Source organism: Schistocerca americana, chromosome X (assembly GCF_021461395.2).
Source record: "Schistocerca americana isolate TAMUIC-IGC-003095 chromosome X, iqSchAmer2.1, whole genome shotgun sequence".
Taxonomy (NCBI): domain Eukaryota; kingdom Metazoa; phylum Arthropoda; class Insecta; order Orthoptera; family Acrididae; genus Schistocerca; species Schistocerca americana.
This window is the reverse complement of record NC_060130.1, coordinates 570260794-570284188: the sequence shown is the minus strand read 5'-3', so window position 1 is coordinate 570284188 and position 23395 is coordinate 570260794. Positions and strand designations below refer to the sequence as shown.

Sequence of the window (23395 nt, the reverse complement as noted above, 5' to 3'; positions counted from 1 at the left end):
CCAGCTCTGCCTATCTCTTCCACCCATTGTCTCTGTCCATCTCCTTTGCTGTCTGTCCGTCTCCTCCTCCCCTGCCTTCTCTCTCCACGTTACCACGATCATCCCAGTGTCAGGCTCGTGACTGTTACCCCCACAGTATTCCTTTCCAGCTCGTAACTAATGTCGTTGCTATAACCTGGTTGCAGTTGTTCCAGGGGTTCAGGATGAACTTTTCAGCTACATATATTTAACATATTTTACATGTATTTGTACACATATTTCACCTGTATCTCCAGTGAATTTCGTTACTGCCTGCAAAATGTGTCGAAAATGCAGTTGGTAGTCAAGAAGGAATAAATCAAAACATCATGTTTCATGCGGCAATTTTTCTGCATAAACAGCGAAAATGTAGTAAGCGATACATGTTTTTCCTTTCATCACTTTTTATAGTTTGTCAGTGAGAAAAAGTTGGAAATTATGTGTGAAGTGTGCTGCAAGTCACTAAGCGCTCTCATTATCAAATACTGAACGACTAAAGCATTTGCCGGCCAGTGTGGCCGAGCGGTTCTAGGCGCTACAGTCTGGAAAAGTGCGACCGCTCCGGTCGCAGGTTCGAATCCTGCCTCGGGCATGGATGTGTGTGATGTCCTTAGGTTAGTTAGGTTTAAGTAGTTCTAAGTTCTAGGGGACTGATGACCTCAGAAGTTAAGTCCCATAGCGCTCAGAGCCATTTTTGACTAAAGCATTTAAATAGAAAGAACGATATTGAAGAAATTCAAAAGAAAGAAGGACTATTCGGAAAAAACTAGGCCCCAAAATTACTGATGGAGAAATTTACAGGCTGAAAAGAAATAAGGAAATGGAAGAATACATAGACGTACACGATGGCCTGAGAAAACGAAAACTTAAATTTTATGGGCACATTAAAAGAATTGCACCCACTAGATTGACAAACAAATAGTAGAATTCTACGAAAACTGAAGTAAGGCCAAAACTGAGCCAATTAAATAAGTCGCTGCGATTAAGGAGGATCTTAAAGTAGCCTGTATAGCTCAGGCAGACGTTTCAGATAGAAAAACATTCAGGCAGAAGATATTTGCTTGAAAAGTTGGTCAGAGGGAAAATAGAAACCGACTGCAACACCGTGGTCTGATGAAAGACAGAGACTTCATTCTGAAAGGACGAAACAAATTTGGACACAAAGGAAGGCCAACCATCAAAAGTGACATTGATGGATAGTACCTCGCGTGGTCCTTTTGGGCCTATATGTGAATGATAATAATAAATTAAGAGAATTTGCGCGTCATGGGTTACACTGCTTTCTCACCCCCACCCATCCTACCCCGTAGTAATTTGATAGGTATGTGGTTCTTATCCCCACAGCGATCTTTCCAGACAGTAAGTGATATGTGTGCTAAGTTTGGCTGAAATCGGTCCACTGGTTTAAGAGGAGGTGTTGAACATATATACATACATTTTTTTAAATATCTATAGATGCTTTTTGTAGGTAATACAATGAGTGTAGAGTAGGCACTGAATACGTCCTGTGAATGTACATAAGGAACAAGTGAGTGGAAGCACACTGCTGGCCATTAAAACTACAACACAGCGAATGGGTCACGCAAAGATATCAAATTTTAATCAGTTGTACTACATGCTTGAATTTACAGATGATTAGTATTTCACTCCCACGGACTGTCAGGACGGCGACCAGGCGATCATTGCTGCGGCTTCCACTAACGCAGAAGCAGCAGAGAGGCGTGCCGATATTGGTGCGCCCACGTACATCATTGGACAGAGGAGTAACTCCAGGTCGACGAGATATAGTTCAGTACCTAAGCATGAGAGGGTCTAGAGAGAACGCATTCGTCATCGTCATGCGGATGACACACCTGGCGTGGTGGCGTTTGGTGACATTTGGTACACAACACTGTCACCTCTGGCTGGCATAAGCAATAATAATTTGCACAGCAGCCGTTAAATCTGCGACGTGTTAAGACCGGTGACTGTGCTCTATCTTCGAGTCCTCCGTGATGTAATCTTCCAACAAGATAACGCAAGACCGCGCGTTGCCTGTGCTTTTCCGACCTACCCCGCTCGATATGGAGGGTGTTGGACTGTTACCCTGGCTTACACGTTCTCCGGATTTCTCATCCATTCAAAACACCTGGTCCTATGCTCCCGAGAGATGGCATGCCACTACTCGCCAACCACTACGACTGGTGAACTCTGGCAGAATTGAAGCAGCACGGAATGATGTATCCGTACCTATCACCCAATCTCAGTTCGATACGATAATCAGTCGAGTTAAATCCATTGTTGCCATCAGAGCTGGCAATTTTGGGTACTAAATGTCAGGCCCTTTATGCCCCTAAGAACCTTCATAATCATTGTAATAAATCAAGCCCTATAAAAGCTCTGTGTATTAAATCTCTGGCCCTTTATGCCCCTAACGATCTGCATAATTATTTTAATAAATCAAGCCCTATCGAAATCTCTCCACCCCAACAGAAATCTATAACCGCTGGTTGTTCGCTCTGTCGGAACTTCTTATGATTTATGAAGTATTTAATTCATTATTTTGGACGCTTATGTAGTTTTCTAGCACTTGGGCGAAACTTTACCACATACGTACTTTTCCATTTATATATCGATAGTTACTTATGCTACGATATTATAACATGAAAATCAGTTTTCGAATAAACAATAGTAAAAGCATGTAAAACAAAATATTACCACTTATTCTTCTTTTGCAAAGTCCGTTTGATGTTGTTCAGAGAACTTGTTACTACTTATATTTTTATCGATTTAACAATCGATATCAGGTCAAATATGTAGCGAACATAGAGTCAGTAACTTTAGAAATATTCACCTTATTTTAATATCCCTATCAATATTTGTCATTATCACAATTATTTAAAAGAATTTGCACTTGTGAATTATAGCCATTAATGTGAAACTATGTTAATAATAAAAGACGCAAGTCACTTAGATAGTAATCTGACCTACAGAACTTGTTGGACTGGTTTTCTGATTCGGGCGAGGGAACCAAACAGCGATGTCATCGGTCCCATCGGGTTAGGGGAGGATGGGAAAGGAAGTCGGCCATGCCCTTTGAAAGGAACCATCCCGGCTTTTACCCTAAGCGATTTAGGGAAATCACGCAATACCTAAATCAGGATGGTCGGACGCGGGTTTGAACCGTCGTCCTCCCGAATGCGGATCCAGTGTGCTAACCGCTGCGCCACCTGGCTCGGTGTGCAGACTGTTTGGGAGCTCCCAGAATAATTGGTAATTCATATGTATTATGTGTCTTAGTGCCAAATGAGACTCACTCTCACTCCGAGAATCTGTGAGAGAGAACGTGTGTGAAGGTCTTTGATTTGTGTTGTTAGAAAAACAATGGATAGCTTTTTATCTTTTATGTGCATTCCGAGTTCATATTTTCCTTGTGATTGTAGACAGTGTTTGTGACTGTGAAACGTATGATGTTAAATGCAAACAAATAGTTATGTTTCAAGCTTGTCATTTACGCATCCAAGGACCCACTGTAATGCATTTATACTACGCAGTTAAAGTAGTGGAAATCAGTATAAAGACGGGGTTCCACGAAAATAATAGTACCAAGTGTGAAGCATACATGTATTGAATTTACTATGAAATTATATAGTTTCTTTTATAACACGAGTAAAAATTTTGGCGTTATCATTTCGTGAATGGAAATTGGTACAAGGGCATTCTATGTCGTGTTGTGTTATTGCGTTGTTAGTAGTTTGTCTGACCTCCGTTCTTCCTTCCTAATTACCTTAAAAATTCTCTTCGGCATTGATTTTGTTAGAGTTTGTGGTTCTTGAGTGAAATGGTCACCGACTCTTCTCGTATCGCTCTTTTCGGCTCACATACGGCCTCAAATTGCCTCCCATTGCTATAAAAACGCCTAGCAAATATTCCCCAGAGGTTTTACACGGGATGTAAATCTGGGCTACGTGCTGACCAGGGCAAGACATCGATATCTTTATCTTCAAACTACTTTTCGGTTGTGCCAGAAGCATACACAGATTCATTATCTTGTTGAAACATTAGACTTTCGTCCCGTAAGTCCTCATTTACTCTAATCAGTTCTGTCTTTAGCATCTCATTGTACATGTTAGAGTTTATTCTAGTGTTCAGAAGATAATGCGCGACTTACTTTCAGCGCAGAAGGCTGCCCTAATCATAACACATCCACCATCAAAATTTCTGGTCATTCTTACCTGCTGCTCTGTTCTCAGCTGATGCCGATAACGTTGAAATCCATCCTGCCCATCTAAATTAAACTACTTCTTATTACTGAAAATCACTTTATCCAATTCTGAAGCCCATGACATATGTTTTTGAGCAAACTCCAAATTAGCGTGCTAACGTTTGGTCGTTTAAGGTGGATTTCTTCAGTCGTTCCTTGAATGCAGGATGTTTTTCATGTGACAAAATATATCGTACACGTCTGACAGTTACTGACAACTGTAAAACACCACAAGTTGAGATGAATGACTGTTTGTGGCCATTGCTTTGCGGAAAAGTATCCCTTTGTATGCCTCAAATAAGTTTCTACTTAGCGTATATTTTCCGATCTGTCCATATCATCACCAATGGTCATCACTTCGGACACCTTCTGTAAATGGACGTTCATGCCACCTTTTTGAACTTCGGTTACCTTCAAAGGCTTTACTGTTACACATCATTGGATTCATCTCGATAGCCGCTATCAGAAAATAAGTGCCAAACTGTAACATTTCATTTACAAAAACGAAGTTGGCATTCATATCTCTGAAGCGACCCCACCTAGCAACAAAAACCTAACGTCATATTATGGCCCCCGTTGTCCCATGCAACTTTTGTCCCACAAAATTTCCGGAGTTATCCTTTGTGGCAATAGTTATTGACTCACCGTGTATACTGCACTACTGATGTCAAGTGCGAAACCATTTCACTGCATTTGGCCGAGCGGGATTAGCCAAGCGGTTTTAAGCGCTGCAGTCATGGACTGTGCGGCTGGTCCCGGCGGCGGTTCGAGTCCTCCCTCGGGCATGGGTGTGTGTGTTTACTTTAGGTTAAGTAATGTGTAAGCTTAGGGACTGATGACCTTAGCAGTTAAGTCCCATAAGATTTCACACACATTTGAACATTTTTTTGACTGAATTTGTCGGTATACTGGATTTCATATTATTGCATATACATTGTGCACAACTAGTCAAACTGACAATGTTAATTTTCCTGCAAACACCCATGCCTTTCACTGATTTCCACAACTGTATGAAGAACTGAATACACTGAAGTCGCCGGCCGCGGTGGCCGAGTGGTTCTAGGCGCTACAGTCCGGAACCGCGGGACTGCTGCGGTCGCAGGTTCGAATCCTGCCTCGGGCATGGATGTGTGTAGTGTCCTTAGGTTAGTTAGGTTTAAGTAGTTCTAAGTTCTAGGGGACTGATGACCTAAGATGTTAAGTCCCATAGTGCTCAGAGCCATTTGAACCATTTTTTTTTTTTTTTACCACTGAAGCCATCTGCAAGGTAAGTAAGTAACCGACTATATGTGTGAAGATTCCTTTCTTGGGATTTAATAATAAACATTGCTACAAAATTGATTATTACTCATGTGCAGTGATATTAACTTTTAATAATCTGAATATGAATAATAAAGAGAGAACCTTGACAATATTCAGTCATGTATTGCTCCTGCTGTACTCTATAACGATAATAAGTAAAATTTCGTTCTCTGCTGTACTTCCTACATCTACATGTACATGGATACTCTACAAGTCACATTGAAGTGCCTGGCAGAGGGTTCATCGAACTACCTTCACAATAACTCTCTATTATTCCAGTCTCGTACAGCGCGCGGAAAAAACGAACACCTATATCTTTCCGTGCGAGCTCTGATTTCCCTTATTTTATTATGATGATCGTTGCTCTCTATGTAGTTCGGCGTCAACAAAATATTTTCCGATTCGGAGGAGAAAGTTGGTGATCTAAATTTCGTGAGAAGATTCCGCCGCAACAAAATACTCATTTATTTTAATGATGTCCACCGCAAATCCTGTATTATTTCAGTGACACTCTCTCCCATATTTCGCGATAATGCAAAAGGTGCTGCCCTTCTTTGAACTTTCTCGATGTACTCTGTCAGTCCTATCTGGCAAGTACACTGCACCGCGCAGCAGTATTCTAAAATAGGATGGACAAGCGTAGTGTAGGCAGTCTCTTTAGTATATCTGTTACATTTTCTAAGTGTCCTGCCAATAAAACGCAGTCTTTAGTTAGCCTTCCCCCACAACATTTCTTATGTGTTCCTTCCAATTTAAGTTGTTCGTAATTGTAATTCCTAGGTATTTAGTTGAATTTACGGCCTTCAGATTTGACTGATTTATCGTATAATCGAAGTTTAACCGATTGCTTTTAGCACTCATGTGGATGACCTCATACTTTTCGTTATTTAGGGTCAGTTGGCAATTGTCAATTTTTTCCCCATACAGATACCGTTCTAAATCGTTTTGCAATTTGTTTTAATCTGCTGATGACTTTACTAGTCGAAAACGACAACATAATCTGCAGACAGCCTAAGACGGCTGCTCAGATTGTCTCCCAAATCGTTCCTGTACATAAGGAACAGCAAAGGGCCTATAACACTACCTCGGGGAACGCCATAAATCACTTCCGTTTTCTGCCGGCCGAAGTGGCCTTGCGATTCTAGGCGCTGCAGTCTGGAACCGCGTGACCGCTACGGTCGCAGGTTCGAATCCTGCCTCGGGCATGGATGTGTGTGATGTCCTTAGGTTAGTTAGGTATAACTAGTTCTAAGCTCTAGGGGACTAATGACCTCAGAAGTTGAGTCCCATAGTGCTCAGAGCCATTTGAACCATTTTGAACTTCCGTTTTCTGTTTCAGTCTGGGTTCGATGCAGTATATTTTTGTAAGAAGTAGCAGTGGCAGGATGGTGAGGATGAGCTATGCTGGTGTGCTTGCAGGCCGAGCCCACAGCGCGAGCGGAGCCCGCGGCTGGTGTTCCGGGATCCCGACGCGCCGGGGACGCTGCCCGCCTTCTACCCACAGCACAACGGTCTCAGCTCGCCGGCCGACGACCCGCGGGGTACGTTGCGCAATCAGTCAAACCCTAGATCCGTATTACGCTGTCAGAGTTCTTTGACAAACTTTTGTAAAGGCTAGTACCACGCTCCGACTTTTATAGGAGATATGATAAAAAATACCCCTGTACACTGCGAAATACAAGGGATTTTTGACAAAGATCCTATGCAGTGTAATACGGGTCTAACTGTGACGCGACTTCAGCGACAATATACCAAATCTCTGCCTTCACCACACTTTCTTCTACTTTTATATATACTTAACAGACAACGTATGTAAATAGGCATACGTACTTTCGGCAGTGTAGTGCCATCCCTGGGTGTTTACGAATGCCTTTCTTTAGTGATTCACATTTCAGTATTAGTATACAGGGTGAACATTAATAAAAACCGACAAACTGCGTTAACACGTTAGACGGCGCTGATGAATGAAAGTTCCTCTGACCAGGTGCCGTGTGTTCCTTGTGTGTTGCAGGCTGTGTGATTGACGCAGCGCACTGTATGCAGCAGAACTGTCCGGTATTCATGTTAGGAATTAGTGTACGGCCAAGCAGATGGAAACGGTCGAGGGGCAGTACGGCTCTATCAGAGCAAGTACCCACACAGACACCAACCACATCACATAACATTTCAAGCCCTTATTGGGCGTTTGTGTAATCATGGGTCCTTCCAAACAGATGAACGTGCAGGGAGGCGGCGGACTGTGCGTACATCAGATTCTGAGGACCGGGTACTACAGGGTATTGAGATGAGCCCCAGTACAAGCTCCAGGCAAGCGGCCTGCCAACATGGTGTAAGCCAACGTATTATTATGACAACTGCGCTTATCCCCCTCACCCGCAACGAGTGCAAGGATTATCAGCAGCGGATTTCGCTCTACGGGAAGGATTTTGTCGATAGTTTTTGCACCAGACCATCACAATTATGGGATTTCTGTCATCAGTCCTCTTTACCAGAGACCATTCTGCTGCTTACAGTACGCTGCGTCAATCACACAGCTTGCAACACGCAAGGAACACACGACACGTAGTCAGAGGGTCTTCCATTCGTCAGCGCCGTCTACCGCGGGAACGACGCACTTTTGAACACATGTTCATAAAGCCTTTTTTTCCTCCATTTCCGGTCATAAATATGTTCTCGCAGTTTGTCGGTTTTATTAATGTTCGCCCTGCATAGCGTCCCTTCCGTCTCTGTGGCGCATCACTTGAAGATATAAGATGCCTTCGATTTCCTGCTGCGTCAGATCTGGGTAAAACCAAATGTTTTCGACGATCACGTATATCGTCTTCGTCAGGGGGAACTGGCCGTCATGGTTGCTTCTGTGATGGCTCCTTTTCCGACCGCCTAAGCAGATAAAGGAGATGCTAAGTCCAGTTGAGTATAGTCTAGACCTCAGGGTCCCTGGGATTTATAAAAGTCGATGTGACTGGGAAATCAACTACATCGTTAAGTCTACCTGTGTTGTTTCCAGAGAACACCAGCGATACATTAAAAGTTGAGAATTTGACAGATCTGCAGTTCCTGAGAACAACCTCAGAAATAAATACAAAATAGAGTTTGATGAAACTATAATCTCCTCTCATGTTTATGCATACTGTGATTCTGTTACTAAAGAGGCAGTGGAAATTAGAAACTGTGAGTATAACTCCGTCCGAGACAGCAGATATAAACTTAGTTGTGCGTGGAAGCGAGCTCTCGACAATGATACAGAGAAATTCGTTGAATTGTTTACGCTCCTACGGGAGCAATGGCGCTACCAACGCATACATTGACACAATCTGTGGTTTCATGGTGTTATGATAACGTACGCAGCCAGCTATTGACCATAAAAGGCCACCAAAGCAGAAATATCTTGGCTGTCTCCAACCTAATAGAGACACCAAAATTTTGCTTATAACACGTTAAAAAGCAAGTATATTGTTGAATGTCTTCGTATACGGTAGCTGAGAAATGCTCTGAACTAAGACACTCACTACGGGACTCCAATTCATTCTCGAAAGAAATACATGACCACTTCAAATTTGTTGTGTAAAAATTCAATACCTCTGTGGTGAGTCCTGAACGTAAAGTAGATTTAACAAATGCATCGGAGTTTAGTGTCAAAGGGAGTGTACCTACCCTAATGGAACGCTAATCTAGCAGTTATCCAGCTGAACCGTTTATGTACGGAACGTTTAGGTGTTACAGAATCTTTTCTCTATAAACAAAAGTTTGCAAAACGTAGCTTAACGGGAACGTAATAATTGAAATGGAGCAGTGAAATCGATAAGCGCCTGACAAAATTCTGGAAAGGCCTAATTGTTTCAAGAATATGGGTCAGACAGTTTCAAAATGGCGAAGGATCTCTAAAGAAAATGGTATCATTTGTCAGGCTATTATTCAACGTACATATCACAGTTATAATGGAGTTTGAAGTTAATATTCATTCCGATAAAAACTGACTCGTTAATATCTTGTTCACTATTTCTCCAATGGCTGTGGCTACATCACCGCACGCAGTCAATATGCAAAATAGAATAGTATTGTGCTTATTGTTTGCTCATTGTGCACAAGTGAATAATTGTTACTTAGCTGGGTACATCGTAGAGGGTCTGGAAACTTCAAGAGAGAGTTGGGTGCAGAGGATTAGGGGAGGGGGTGTGGAGGAGAGGGAAGTGAGACTGTATAGTTTCCAATTATATCTCACCCTTTATGTTCCGTTGTCCATTTAATGAGTAGTTGTCGTAATCAAAGCAATATTTATCTTAAAAATATCCTTTTAACGGTCTTTTTCAAGTTGCGCTAGCCACATAGATTCGAACCAATAGATTCTGATTATACAGAAGACCTTCACCACAGATCATGAAACGTTAGCTTCAGTTACGTATCCTGCGAAGTGTTTATCAAATGGGCAACTGTCTGTCCTGTGATAAATGAAACTGGTTAACAGAAGATTAACAGACTTTCATGGAAACTGAATGTTTTCCACAGATTAACGTTTTTTAAAAGATCAGTACATACAGCTGGTCGTTTTTAATATTTGTTATTTCCTGTAGATCGACTGATCCTAATATGTTTTTTGCTGTTCTATGTTCTATCGCACGCACATTTAACAAGCACTCGACAGTGTCAGCAAATAAAGGTGCTAAATAGGTTACAAGTACCCTACGCCAGTCAAAGCTTGTGTCTAACACATTCTCTGCTGATTTACTAAATAACAATGTTATAATTTTCTAAGGAACCACTCCTTGATATTTTATCAACAAATAAAATGTTTGCTTCGTTGAGGCATGCTGCCAGGGTTGGTAGGTCCGCAGCTGTTACGTACTGAAGAAATCGGACAACTGTTTTTTTTATTTCAGTTGCATTGAGATAAAATTTAGCTGTAGTGGTTACCGATTTCGGACAGAAACATCCATTTTCAATCCACACTGTCTGGTTGTGTCAGTCAGTAGCAACGGACGTATAGGCTAAGATGAATGAGGATCCTTGTTGTCCGCTGTATACTTTGCTGTACGTTTTGGCGTCATATTGGATGGATAAGTACTGTTAATAGCAAGTTGTGTGATTAGGAGTAACAGCCAGTTTTCATTCTCTACCTGACTAGGACAATCTCAGACTCTTCCACTATTCTTATCGTCAGCTTTAGTCACCAAAGGATTTCCTGGATGTTTCTGATATCGCCTACACATCTCGTACAGGTCTATACTGCCGTCGGCTAAGTTGTTTCTTATCACGAGATTCCAGCAACACATTTCCTTAACGAGTCCAATCGTCTGCTTGTACAACTAACCACATCCATTTCAGTCTCATAACAGTCGATGTGACACTCTTAACACCTCTGTTTGATTTCAACCATTTATTAGTCTTCCTCTCACTTTTCGTGATTAGCAAAATGTTTCTTGCCATGTTCCACTGCGCAAATCTCAAAATTTTGACAATTTCTGACTGTCTACTACAGGGAGTTACAGCTCGCAATATACCCTAGTTAATGTCATTCCTTTCCCGACATTTATTTTTGAATATGACATTTGTTTCCTAAATGAATTATTTCCAACCGCTCGTCGTTTCCAATTACCATAAATACACGAATCTGTTCACTGGTTCAATAATGTCACTGTCAATTTGAGATCTCTTACTTTCAGTATAATCATTATACATATGTTTTTCTTACAACTGATAATCGTCACCACTGCCCTTATACGTATCTTATTGGGTTCTTACTTTTTTCTAAATTTACCTGCATTCAAAGAAAACAGAACAATGTCATCTGTAAACCTAATTTTGTTTCACTGAGACCCATTAAAGGCCAGCCGTAGTGGCCGAGTGGTTCTAGGCGCTACAGTCTGGAACTACACGACCGCTACGGTCGCAGGTTCGAATCCTGCCTCGGGCATGGATGTGTGTGATGTCCTTAGGTTAGTTATGTTTAAGTAGTTTACGTTCTAGGGGACTGATGACCTCAGAAGTTATTTCCCATAGTGCTCAGAGCCATTTGAAAAATTTTGAACCCATTAAAGCTTTCCTTCTTCCACTCAGCTAGGCGATTTAAAAACGTGTAACAAGTCTGTAAGAAATAGTTTTGTTTAAATGGAGTCAACTTGTCTAGCTCCTTCATCAACTCTCATGTTTGTGTGTTCTCTTCGTATTACACTGAGGTACAAAAAGTTATGAAATATCTCGTAATATTGTGTGGGACCTACTTTCACCCGGCGTAAGGCAGCAACTCAACGTAGTATGGACTCAATAAGTCGTTGGAAGTCCTCTACAGAAATAATGAGCCATGTTGTCACTATATCTGCTCATAGTTGCGAAGGTTTTCATGGTGCAAGATTTTGTGCACGAACTGACATCTCGATTTTGTTTGATGAGATTCATGTTAGGCGATCTGGATGGCCAAATCATTCATTCGAATTGTCCAGGACGTTCTTCAAACCAATCCCGAACAATTGTGGTCCAGTGACACGGCGTATTGTCGTCCATAAAATTTCCGTAGTTGTTTGGGAACAGTGAGTCCACGAATGGCTGAAAATGATCTCCAAGTAGCCAAACATAACCAGAACCCAATCCATTCTATGTAAACACAGCCCACACCATTATGGAGCCATCACCAGCTGCAAAACGCCCTATTGAGAAGTTGGGTCTATGGCTTCGTGGGATCTGCGCCACACTCGAACCCTATCATCAGCTCTTACCATCTGAAATCAGGAATCATCTGACCAGGCCACGGTTTCCAGTCGTATGGAGTCCAATCAATATGGTCATGGGCCCACAAGACACTCTGCAGGCGATGTCGTGCTGTTAGCAAAGGCATTCGCGTCGGTCTTCTGCCAAAGACCATTAAAGCTAAATTTCACCGCAGTGTCCCAACGGATACGTGCATCGTACGTCCCACATTTATTTCTGCGGTTATTTCACGCTATGTTGCTTGTTTGTTAGCACAGACAACTCATAAGCAAACGCTGCTGCTCTCGGTCGTTATGTGAAAGCCGTTGGTCACTGCATTGTCCGTGATGAGCAGTAATGCTAAATTTGGCATTCTTGGCACACTCTTGGCGCTTTGGATCCGAGAATACTGAATTCCCTAACGATTTCCGAAATGAAATGTCCCATGTGTCTACCTTTAACTATCATTCCGCGTTCAAAGTCTGGTAATTCGTGTCGTACGGCCATAATCATCTCCCGCAATGCACTGCCCTTTTACGGTATACTTTGTGCACGCGATAATACCGCCATCTGATAGGTGTACATCACCATTCCATGAATTTTGTCACCTCAGTGTGTTTAATTGTAACAAGAGATGTTGTATATATTGCTTACTAAGAGTCCTTGTTTATAAGGGGTTTTTTGCACATTTTTTCCCGAAACGAGTTCAAAAACTTTCTTGAAATCAGTTAAGTGCTCCACTGAGATGTATTTTCTAGCAATTGTCCTATGCCCTGATTAAAATTGTGTGTTCCTCAATGTTCAAATGGCTCTGAGCACTATGGGACTTAACTTCTAAGGTCATCAGTCCCCCAGAACTTAGAACTACTTAAACCTAACTAACACAAGGACATCACACACATCCATGCTCGAGGCAGGATTCGAACCTGCGACCGTAGCGGTCACGCGGTTCCAGACCGTAGCGGCTTTAAGCGCTTGGCCACCCCGGCCGGCTGTTCCTCAATGTCACACAATAGATCATGTAAACACATCACGAAAATTTACATTCGTCCACACCACTCTGACATAACTTTTTTGAAACTGTGTATCATACATGCTATAAAGGCAACACTGTATTAATTAACGTTAGATACCATTGGGGTAGTATATATCGTTACAGCTGTCAAAATAAACTTGTTCGAGTAGTTTAATGAATTACGACGCACAAATAGCTCATGAAAATAACCTTCGCCATTCTGAAACACCTCAGTTTTATTTTTCGTGCAGCATTCTTTTCTGTCTTACCTGATGAAATTAATCTGTGAAAGTGTGACTGTGACTGATACGAACTGGACAAACTTGACAACCAGTTAAACATTTATTACAGAATCAATATGCTTCATTAAAAAGTATTTAAGTCATCAAAAGAACCCGATAGAGTTTCTAAACCTTACTTTTTCATTTAAATAACATTATCACTTCAATAGTAAAGTAAAAATATGCTGCTTAAAAAATTAGGAACTATTTTGGCAGCAGTTTATAGCGAATAAATTACTGTTTCATTCAAAGTTCATTTCAGATACAAATCCTGTTATTAAAGAATGTCCAAATATCCAACAAATAAGTTAAACACAACACAATGCTAGTTCATTAGATTATACCCTAGTTAGAAAGATTTTGTTCTAGAGAAGTACCTTACAAGAAGTTTTCGCTTGTTAGTCACATTTCCAGAAGAAAGGCTTAGAGTGAAATGTACAGGACAATAAAGATAATTTGTGACCATACACACCGAAGGGAGGCTCTCGAAGACTTCAGGCGTTAGAGGAAATATCAAACATATATGTGCTCTTCGCAGACATTAATAGCTTTTTTCCAAACAAAGCTGTTATTACGTTATCACTTTAATTATAAGTCGCCCTCTCTTAGAAGAAAAGAGATGTAGTGCAGCCTCCCTGCTTAATGCCGGCAGTATCGAGAGGATCACATTTGCCACTGCAGTCATGTGAAGCCCAAAGCGAATCAACTTACAGACTAGAAGTATTGTTGTTTCTTACGACCCTGCGACACTTACCGTCGACTGTATGACGTCTGACAATGGCAGAGAAAACTCGACGAAATGACAGATTAACTACTTTTCTGAGATACGTTTATATTCCTTACTGCGCTGTGCAGAGTCAGATGCTAGCGTTGAAAGAATATTTATATTTGCTCCACGACTGGCTCGCAACTTGTCACTTTCTCAAGAAAAACAATTTTTTAAAGGAGTAGAATGTACATCTTTATTTACTGTGTTTATTGCTGCGGTGTTCACTAACAAGGGTAGGCCACGACGTTGTGATCACGTATTTACTTCAAACTTTGTACACCTTTAGTAGACCATTAAAACAACATTATGTGCAAATAGTAATGTGCACTACTCTGGCAATTCCGAGAAGTTTGCAAGAGAAGATTTACATGTCTACTACGTAAAGTATGTAACTGTGCAAAGAGTTGCTAGTCTCAATGCACTGTGGTCATCGGGTAAGTGCTAGCGCATGGGAAAAGGGTCGTAGAGGAGGCGACGGTTCGAATCTACCAAACATTTTTTTTAATCTCTATGTTTTTCATCATTGGTCTCATTATTTTATTTAGATGACATTTGAGAGGTAATATGAAAAAGCACGTGAATCTGCATGAAGTTTCAATTCACGTTTTCCATGTCTGTATGGCAAATAACATCCCGCAACGTGTGATGTCGACAGCACATAAGACAAGTAATTCTACATTACTCTTTTGGTCTGGCACATTATGACTTACTATGTATTATTGATTGTGAATAATGTTATTCGAATCATTATTTATCGAGGTTTGACTTGGGCTTTCAAGCCTGTCCCTCGTCCTTGAAAATTTAATTACAAATAGTAAATAATCAACAACAATTTCATGAGAAAGCATGGGGCTTTTTCATTGCAGTACCTCTCAAATGTCATGTAAATAGATTAATGAGACCAGCGATGAAAAAAATTTGTTAAAAAAATTAGCGCTCGCGAGATCCGAACTGTCGCCACCTTCCCGACCCTGGCACCCTGCGCGAACGCTAACCACACGACCACTTGCTGCCAATCCCTTTGCATATATACATACTTTACATAACAGACGCGTGCTGTTTTAATGGTTTACTAAAGTAGAACAAAGTTTGAAGTAAATCCGTGATCCCAACGTCGTGGCCTCCCCTCGTAAAATAACAATCTCTTAGAATTACCTCTTTGAATTGCGTGTCGATTATAATTGTATTTACGTTTTTTATATAAATGCGCCGAAATTGTGGAATTCAGTTAGTAACGAGTCTCTTTCACGACTTTTGCCGTCAGGTAGAGGAAAGCGTAATTACAAAATCAGAAATGAAAATTATGATGAAGTTTAAGTTACAACATCTGCTATCCTTCTTTCATAGTATCTGCCAAAATTTTGTTGTAATGTCGTCGTGTACTTGCCCAGATTTTATTTCCGAGCTAAGCAAATGGAAACTGTGGGCGCCGAAGAACAGCAGAAGAGCCCGAAAATATGTAAAACAGCGCAAAATTCTCTAACGTCGGAAGTTCTCGCGGATCCTCCCTGGCCTGTGGACTGGCAAGTAACAGATGTCGGTGGTGTACTTTGTAGAGTACCGAAAACAGCCGTACCCTTTCGCGGGCGACCAGTCGATGTGCTCGCAAGGGACGTGTGAGTTCTTCCTGACTTGCTGGATGTCTGCGGGGCTGCTGGAGGGCAGCTGCGGCGGCTTCCTGTACGCCTGCTGCCAGCGCCGGCCGCCGTCCACGGCCAAGAAGAGTGAGCACTCGCTGGCGCCGCTGCCGGACTACGGGCCTGTGCTCAACGACCCCCGTAAGTAGGCACGTCCGCGCCACGCCGCGCTCCAATTACACGCCACAATGCCCGCCTAACTGCTTACCAACTACCAAGACCAATCTACCTAGTTTATAGCCCACAACTTGGCTGCACAGTCGCACTCGCCAGTCGATGAAGAGCTCTCCAAGCGACGACAGCTGACTACTTAACGCTGCCAGCGCCCGTTTCAACAAACACGCATTGAAATTAGTTCGAAGTGTTGGTTCTCGACAAGGGACGATGCAAGGTAAAGTGTGAGATCTTTAGTGACAGGCTATACAGCGTGTTCGGAAATTCCCGTTACACACTTCTAGGATTTGTAGAGGGGAGTGAGTACATAATATTTTGAAGAGGAACCAGTGTAAGGAAACGTACCGTTTTCGTTCTACGACGGTTTCGATTCAGATGTTTAACTCGTCCACATCTGCCTGAGAAATTAAATTAGGCGCGACGCAGAACAATTATTAGGTAACAATTCGAAAGGGAGCATAAAGAAACATCCATTTATCACTTAAGCACATTTGTTTGTTTTAAACATTACGTGTTTACATTATTTCAAAACAAAACAGAACCCAGCATATTGTACGTATAGAACAGTACTGATGCGTTACAAAAGCGCTTCAGTCCGGAACCGCGCGACCGCTACGCTCGCAGGTTCGAATCCCGCCCTGGGCATGGTCGTGTGTGATGTCCTTAGGTTAGTTAAGTTTAAATAGTTCTAAGTTCTAGGCGACTGATGACCTCAGACGTTAGGTTCCATAGTGCTCAGAGGCATTTTCTTCCTGCCTCTTCCTGCGTACCTCCTCCTCTCTTTCTCTGTCCATTTCCTCCTCACCCTCGGCTCATTTCCTCCTCCACTCTCTCTGTCTATATCCTTCTCTTTCTTTTATCTGCCCTTCTCCTCTTCTTTCCTTTCTCTGTCCACCGCCTCCTCTCCCCCCTCTGTCCATTTCCCCCTCCCCATCTCTCTGTGTGTCCTCCCCCTTATCTTTTTTACATCTCTTCCTTGCCCTTCGCTGTCTGTCGATCTCCTCCTCCTTCCTTCTCTCTCCGCGCTATCACGCTCGCACCGCTAGGACGCTGGTGGTTCTTACCTCCACAGTATTTTTTTTCAGATCGTAAGTAATATGTATGTATAATTTAATTGAAATAATTCCAGGGGTTTAGGATGAGCATTTAACGCGTGGCTTTGCCTGCGTACGTACATGTCAAATGTATTTCACATACATTTAACATATATGGGTACTGTCCGCAAGAAGCTTCCCGAATGGAGTTAGTAGCAAGGAAGTAATATATTTAAACATCTTGCATGATGCGGCAATACTTAACGCATCTCATTGACTCTAACGTTATACCTATCTGTCGTACAATGGCATAATTTTACTGGTTCATTCAGTGAAATATGTGAATACTGTCTGCAAAATGTGTCACAAATACAGTTAGTAGCAAGGAAATAATAAATTAAAACGCCGTGATTCATGCGGCAGTTTTACTGCGTGAACAGTGAAAATATAGTAAGCGATAAACTTCTTTCCTTTCATCATATGAGTTACAAAAGCGGCCCGATGTGGCTACTTCTAGCGTTGTTATAGACATTTTACCTAAGAAGCATGTACTGGTGCACAATCCCCATCCCATCTGATGTATTTTCAGAAACTAATGCAGTGGCCAGAACTCGTGCTAGCAGATCTTCCTGTCTCTACAGGAGTCTCGTAAAATACACTTTGCATACGACCCCACAAGAAGTAGTCCATAGGAGTTAAATCCGGCGGTCGCTGCGCCGACGAGTTTAGACCGTATCGGCCTCTTCGGATGTCTCCCATCCGCACGTGAGAATAGAGCTGGCGCACCATCATTCTGAAACCACATTTGCTGACGGATATTCAGTGGCACTACAACCAAGAACGGGTCCGATATGTTTTGGGAAGATCAAGCGTGCAGGACGGGTTAGCTGGATTGGAAGGAGATATGGCCATATCACATGACTGTCCAGAATACCCGCCCACACGTTAATACCAAAACGGTGCTGAAATCCCTGAACATGCATGGCACGACGGTTTTGTCTGTCCAGACATGGCTGTTTCGCGAATACAGAACACAATCCGTAGTGAACTTACATTAATCTGTGAACAGTACTGGAGGTGGAAACAGTCTCGCGGTTCTAGGCGCTCAGTCCGGAACCGCGCGACTGTTACGGTCGCAGGTTCGAATACTGCCTCGGGCATGGATGTGTGTGATGTCCTTAGATTGGTTAGGTTTAAGTAGTTCTAAGTTCTAGGGGCTGATGACCACAGATGTTAAGTCCCATAGTGCTCAGAGCCATTTGAACCATTTGACGATGCAGCGGTGCATGAACCACGTGCAGTAGGCAATGCGTTGTGCAAAATCAGTTGTACCCATAGCGTGTACCGTTTGTAAGCGGTACGGATGTAATTATTTCTCACGCAGAACATCCCAGACGATACTGTGACTAATAGTCATTGCTCGCTCAGTTATCAAAGTACTCGGTGAAGGGGCTCTCTTCAACGCGATGCAGTACATATTCTTCAAATTGGTGCGTGCGGCATTGCGGCACCACAGCCTGCCTCCTCACGGTGAAGGTACCTGTTTCTTGAAGGTGCTGCCTAGCTTGGGCAAAAGGTTTGTGCAAGGACGTGCTACGTTGCGGAGAACACTTGTGATACTAGCAGCTCCTCCGTTACCTCGAGCTTCATCATACACAAGAGGCATGTCTGTGTATTCCGAAAACGTGTACCGAACCATGTTTACAGTATCGGAGACGTTCAGGCATTGGAAAGGTCTCGCAGAAAGGCAGACGTTAAGTGACATCAGGTGACCGTCTGACGTAGTACACGCCATCCTGTCTACCCTATTGCGTACCAGAACATTCTGGTATGCAACTCTCAGACTTACCTCGTTCCCACAGCAGACGTTGACGCGTTACACATCTGAACTGAAACCGTCTGAGAACGGAAAACCAGACATGGGTTCCTGTTCAAAATGCTATGTACCCACTACCTTCTACAAGCCTTGGAAGTTCGTAACAGGAATTTCCGAACACTCTGTATATCCACAAATACAGAAATGGATGTACGTATGTATGTATGTATTTATGTTCCACATCTCCTCCTAAACCAGTGAAAAGATTTCGACCAAACTTGGTACACATATCACTTGTTGTCTGTAAATCATCGCTGTGGGGATAAGAACGACTTACCTATCAAAGGTGGTCAGAAAACTGTGTACCCCACGACGCGTGAATACCCATATTTTAGTCACTCAGTATTTGAGAATGAGAACACTTAATGATTTGCAACAAACTTTACGCACAATATGAGATCTTTACCAATTTTTTTCTCGCTGACAAGCCCCACAAAATGATGAAAGGAATAAAGTTTATCGCTTACTACATTTTCGCTGTTCACGCAGTAAAACTGCCGCATGAAACATGGCGTTTTAATTTATTATTTCCTTACTACTAACTGCATTTGTGACACATTTTGCAAACAGTATTCACATATTTCACTGAATGAACCAGCAAAATTATGCCATTGTACGACAGATAGGTATAACGTTACAGACAGTGAGATGCATAAAGTATTGCCGCATCATGCAAGATGTTTAAATATATTACTTCCTTGCTACTAACTCTATTCGGGAAACTTCTTGTAGACAGTACCCATATATGTTAAATATGTGTGAAATATATTTGACATGTACGTACGCAGGCAAAGCCACGGATTAAAACCTCATCCTAAACCCTTGGAATGGTTTCAACCAAATTATATATACGTATTACTTACAATCTGGAAAAAAATACTGTGGAGGTAAGAACCACCAGCGTCCTATCGGTATGAGCGTGATAGCGTGGAGAGAGAAGGAAGGAGGAGGAGATCGACAGACAGCGAAGGGCAAGGAAGAGATGTAAAAAGATAGGGGGGAGGACACACAGAGAGATGGGGAGGGGGAAATGGACAGAGGGGGGAGAGGAGGAGGTGGACAGAGAAGGGAAAGAGGAGGAGAAGGGCAGGGAAAAGAAAGAAAAGGAGATAGACAGAGAGAGTGGAGGAGGAGATGAGCAGAGAGAGGATGGGGAGGAAATGGACAGAGAAAGAGAGGAGGAGGAGGAGGTACCCAGGAAGAGGAGATGGACAGAGAGAGGAGGGAGGAGGCGATGGATAGAAGGGGAAGGAGCAGATGGACAGAGGGAGAAGAGCAGGTTGACAGAGAGAGAGAGAGGAGAAAATGGGCAGAGAGGGTCAGGAGGATATGCACAGAGTGAGGGGTAGATCTACAGAGAGAGGGGGTGGACGAGATGGACAGAAATGGGATGAAGCAGGAGACAGACATAGAGGGGACAAAGGAGGAGGTGGACTAATAGAAGATATAAATAAATACATACCTGGGCAACATTGGGTACTCAGCTAGTTTTTAATAAAAATACGCTAATTTTCAATGTAGTCCAATTTTAGCACTACGCATTTTCTCCAATTTTTATTTGTGAATAAATTTCATCCAACAAAAAATGAGGACGGAGGGTGCAAATGCTGCCATAAGACGAAGAGATTAGATCGTGAGAGGAATTCGTGGCGGGCGGCATCATACCAGTAAGATGATGATGATGACTCAAAAAAGCTTCGTCCTGTGAATGATGTTCAGAAAGCCCTTCAAACTAACCATCTACACTAGCCCTGGTCTCTTAATTGAACTCTGGCCGTTTTCGGGCCCAAATAACATTTGATGTTGGAACAGGTGGAAGCAATAAGATGCTAATCTCGTAATTGTTTTTTGTCCAAGTACTATGGAAAGATAAAAACTGTAAGCTAGTTTGTGATGGTTTCTATATTTTAGGTAAAAATTAGCTAATTTTCAATGTAATTCTCTTTTAGACTAATAACTTTCTCCAATTTTTGTTCTGGGAGAAGATTTCATGCCGTATGTGATATAGAAAATCTTCCAATCCATCTGTGGGATGAATCAGCAAACCAGTGTTTAATAGTATTAGTTGAAAACAGTCGTCCGCAGCTCGTGGTCGTGCGGTAGCGTTCTCGCTTCCCGTGCCCGTGTTCCCGGGTTCGATTCCCGGCGGGGTCAGGGATTTCCACTGCCTCGTGATGACTGGGTGTTGTGTGATGTCCTTAGGTTAGTTAGGTTTAAGTAGTTCTAAGTTCTAGGGGACTGATGACCATAGATGTTAAGTCCCATAGTGCTCAGAGCCATTAGATTTTGAAAACAGTCTGTTTGCAATTTTAGTTGTTTTATTTATCAACTACGCGTTTCACCTTATTTAGGCATCTTCAGGCTGATCTTAATTTGGTATTTCTTAGGAAGGTCCTTTAGGCAATGTAGCTAAAGGGCGTCGTTGAGTACATCAGGCCAACCTTCGCCTTAGATCATTGGTCAATTCTCTTATCCGTTTTTAATATTTTATATTTCTCTTATTTACTGAGGTTAACGAAGTCGATGTTTGGCCGGATGTACTCGACGACGCCCTTTAGCTACACTGTCAAAAGGATCGTTCTATGAAATATCAAATTAAGATCAGCCTGAAGAGGCCTAAATAAGGTGAAACGCGTAGTTGATAAATAAAAAAACTAAAATTGCAACCAAGACTGATTTCAACTAATACCTGGTGTGTTATTCTGGAAATTCTCCAAAATAACCATCTACGGCCGCCATATCCTCTTAATACTCCAAATGTTTTCTAGACACAAATTACGTTCGATGTAAGAACAGGCGAAAGTGGCAAGGTTGAATATCTGGTAATTAGGGTGAACCTTTCCATGTTTTTTCCACTGCCGTAGCACCTTCGTGCGCGAGTACATTATCCGTATGAAAAACCTTTATTTCCAATCCTAGTCTCTTTTTGCTTTCTTCGTCGAGTGGCTTCAGGAGACTTGCGTAATAAATGCCACTTATTATTGTAATCACGTAGAGTAATTTCTCGAGAATCACAGGAAGCAATGGCCAGCTTTTGAAGCAGCTGTAAGCAGGGAAGTTACAACCTGAACAAAACTAGATATTTGGATGACAGATGCTGAAGTACACTCGAAAACACAACAGTTCAATCATGAAGTATGTCACTAACAAAACTTTTGTGGCACTGAACCTTAAATATTCATCACCAAGTGAGGATAGCGGAAGAGAGAGAAAGAAAGAGAATCATATAAAATCTGAGTGATGCATCGTGCTTTGTTTAGTCTGCGTAAGATTGGCAAATGTATGCTCCCTATCATTAACTGAATACTTCGTCGATATTTGACAGCATTTGATAAGAATTACAAAACAAAAAGTTGCTATATGTTCTGCTGCATTTGTTTTTTACTTTTTATTTTGATGTTTCTCTGTTTACTAATAAAATAGTTTTCCGTTTTGATAGAGCATCCTCAAATGAAACTATCGTAGCTGATATATATTTGGCAATATTGACATCATGGTAGTTAGAAATTTGAAGCTCATCTTTACATCCAAACGCGGCACGATGCACGCAGAACGTTACCAAAGGTATCACACGAGAAAGTGCACTCCAAAACGCGATATCAAACATGGTTATTCATTATCTCGCCTAGTACCCTGATAAGAAATTTAGGCTTACTCGATCTTAAACGGAAACATAGTGACAGTTGATCTTCACGGACACAGTCCAAAGATACAATAAGAATGTGGAACAATGACACCGATAGACGATTTTTTCTCCATCACACAACCTGACTGAGGAAATGCAGATGTCGAAACGTCTGCGTCATCGTCACCTTACATTACAGCTCAGCTAAACAGGGAATTGGGGGTGGTAACTAACGCAAAGTTTGGGGCAGAAATTAACACAACCCGACAGAAAAAGTAATAGTAAGAAAAGTCTTACCTAGTTATCTGACGATATACTCTTGTGCACTGGATACTGATCATGGATCAACAGTTATGGGTACGGCTGTCGCCTTGCAGGAACAACACATCTCCCTATCGTCGTTGCAACAGTAAGTTCGGTATATAGTTCTGGTTGTATCCTGCACAGTCCAGTGCTTTCTGTACAGATACCAGAGGTACGTGGCAATTGTGAACTTGGTTCCCCAGGCTATGATGTGAACAATTGGTTAACCATCTCGATGCCACATACACTTTGATATTTGCAGCTCTCCTGATCGACTAAACACTCGATAACTACCATAACTGACACTAAGGAAGAATCTGTTCTTATCAATAAACACAACGACGAATTATTCATCCCTCCAGTTGCATCTTTCTATATACCAAACGAGACTGTGGAAGGTAACTTGGTGAATGACAATCTCAAGCCCAGCTTCCGAA

General features: G+C 42.1%; 1 protein-coding gene across 1 annotated transcript in view; it reads left to right on the top strand.

Moving 5' to 3' along the window:
- Nucleotides 1-23395, top strand: part of LOC124555565 (proclotting enzyme) — a 431375-nt gene that overhangs the window by 195696 nt on the left and 212284 nt on the right. The window contains exons 4-5 of the mRNA XM_047129523.1: nucleotides 6983-7104; nucleotides 15866-16087. Of these exons, the coding sequence (XP_046985479.1) occupies nucleotides 6983-7104; nucleotides 15866-16087 (344 nt within the window). The remainder of the gene's footprint in view (nucleotides 1-6982; nucleotides 7105-15865; nucleotides 16088-23395) is intronic.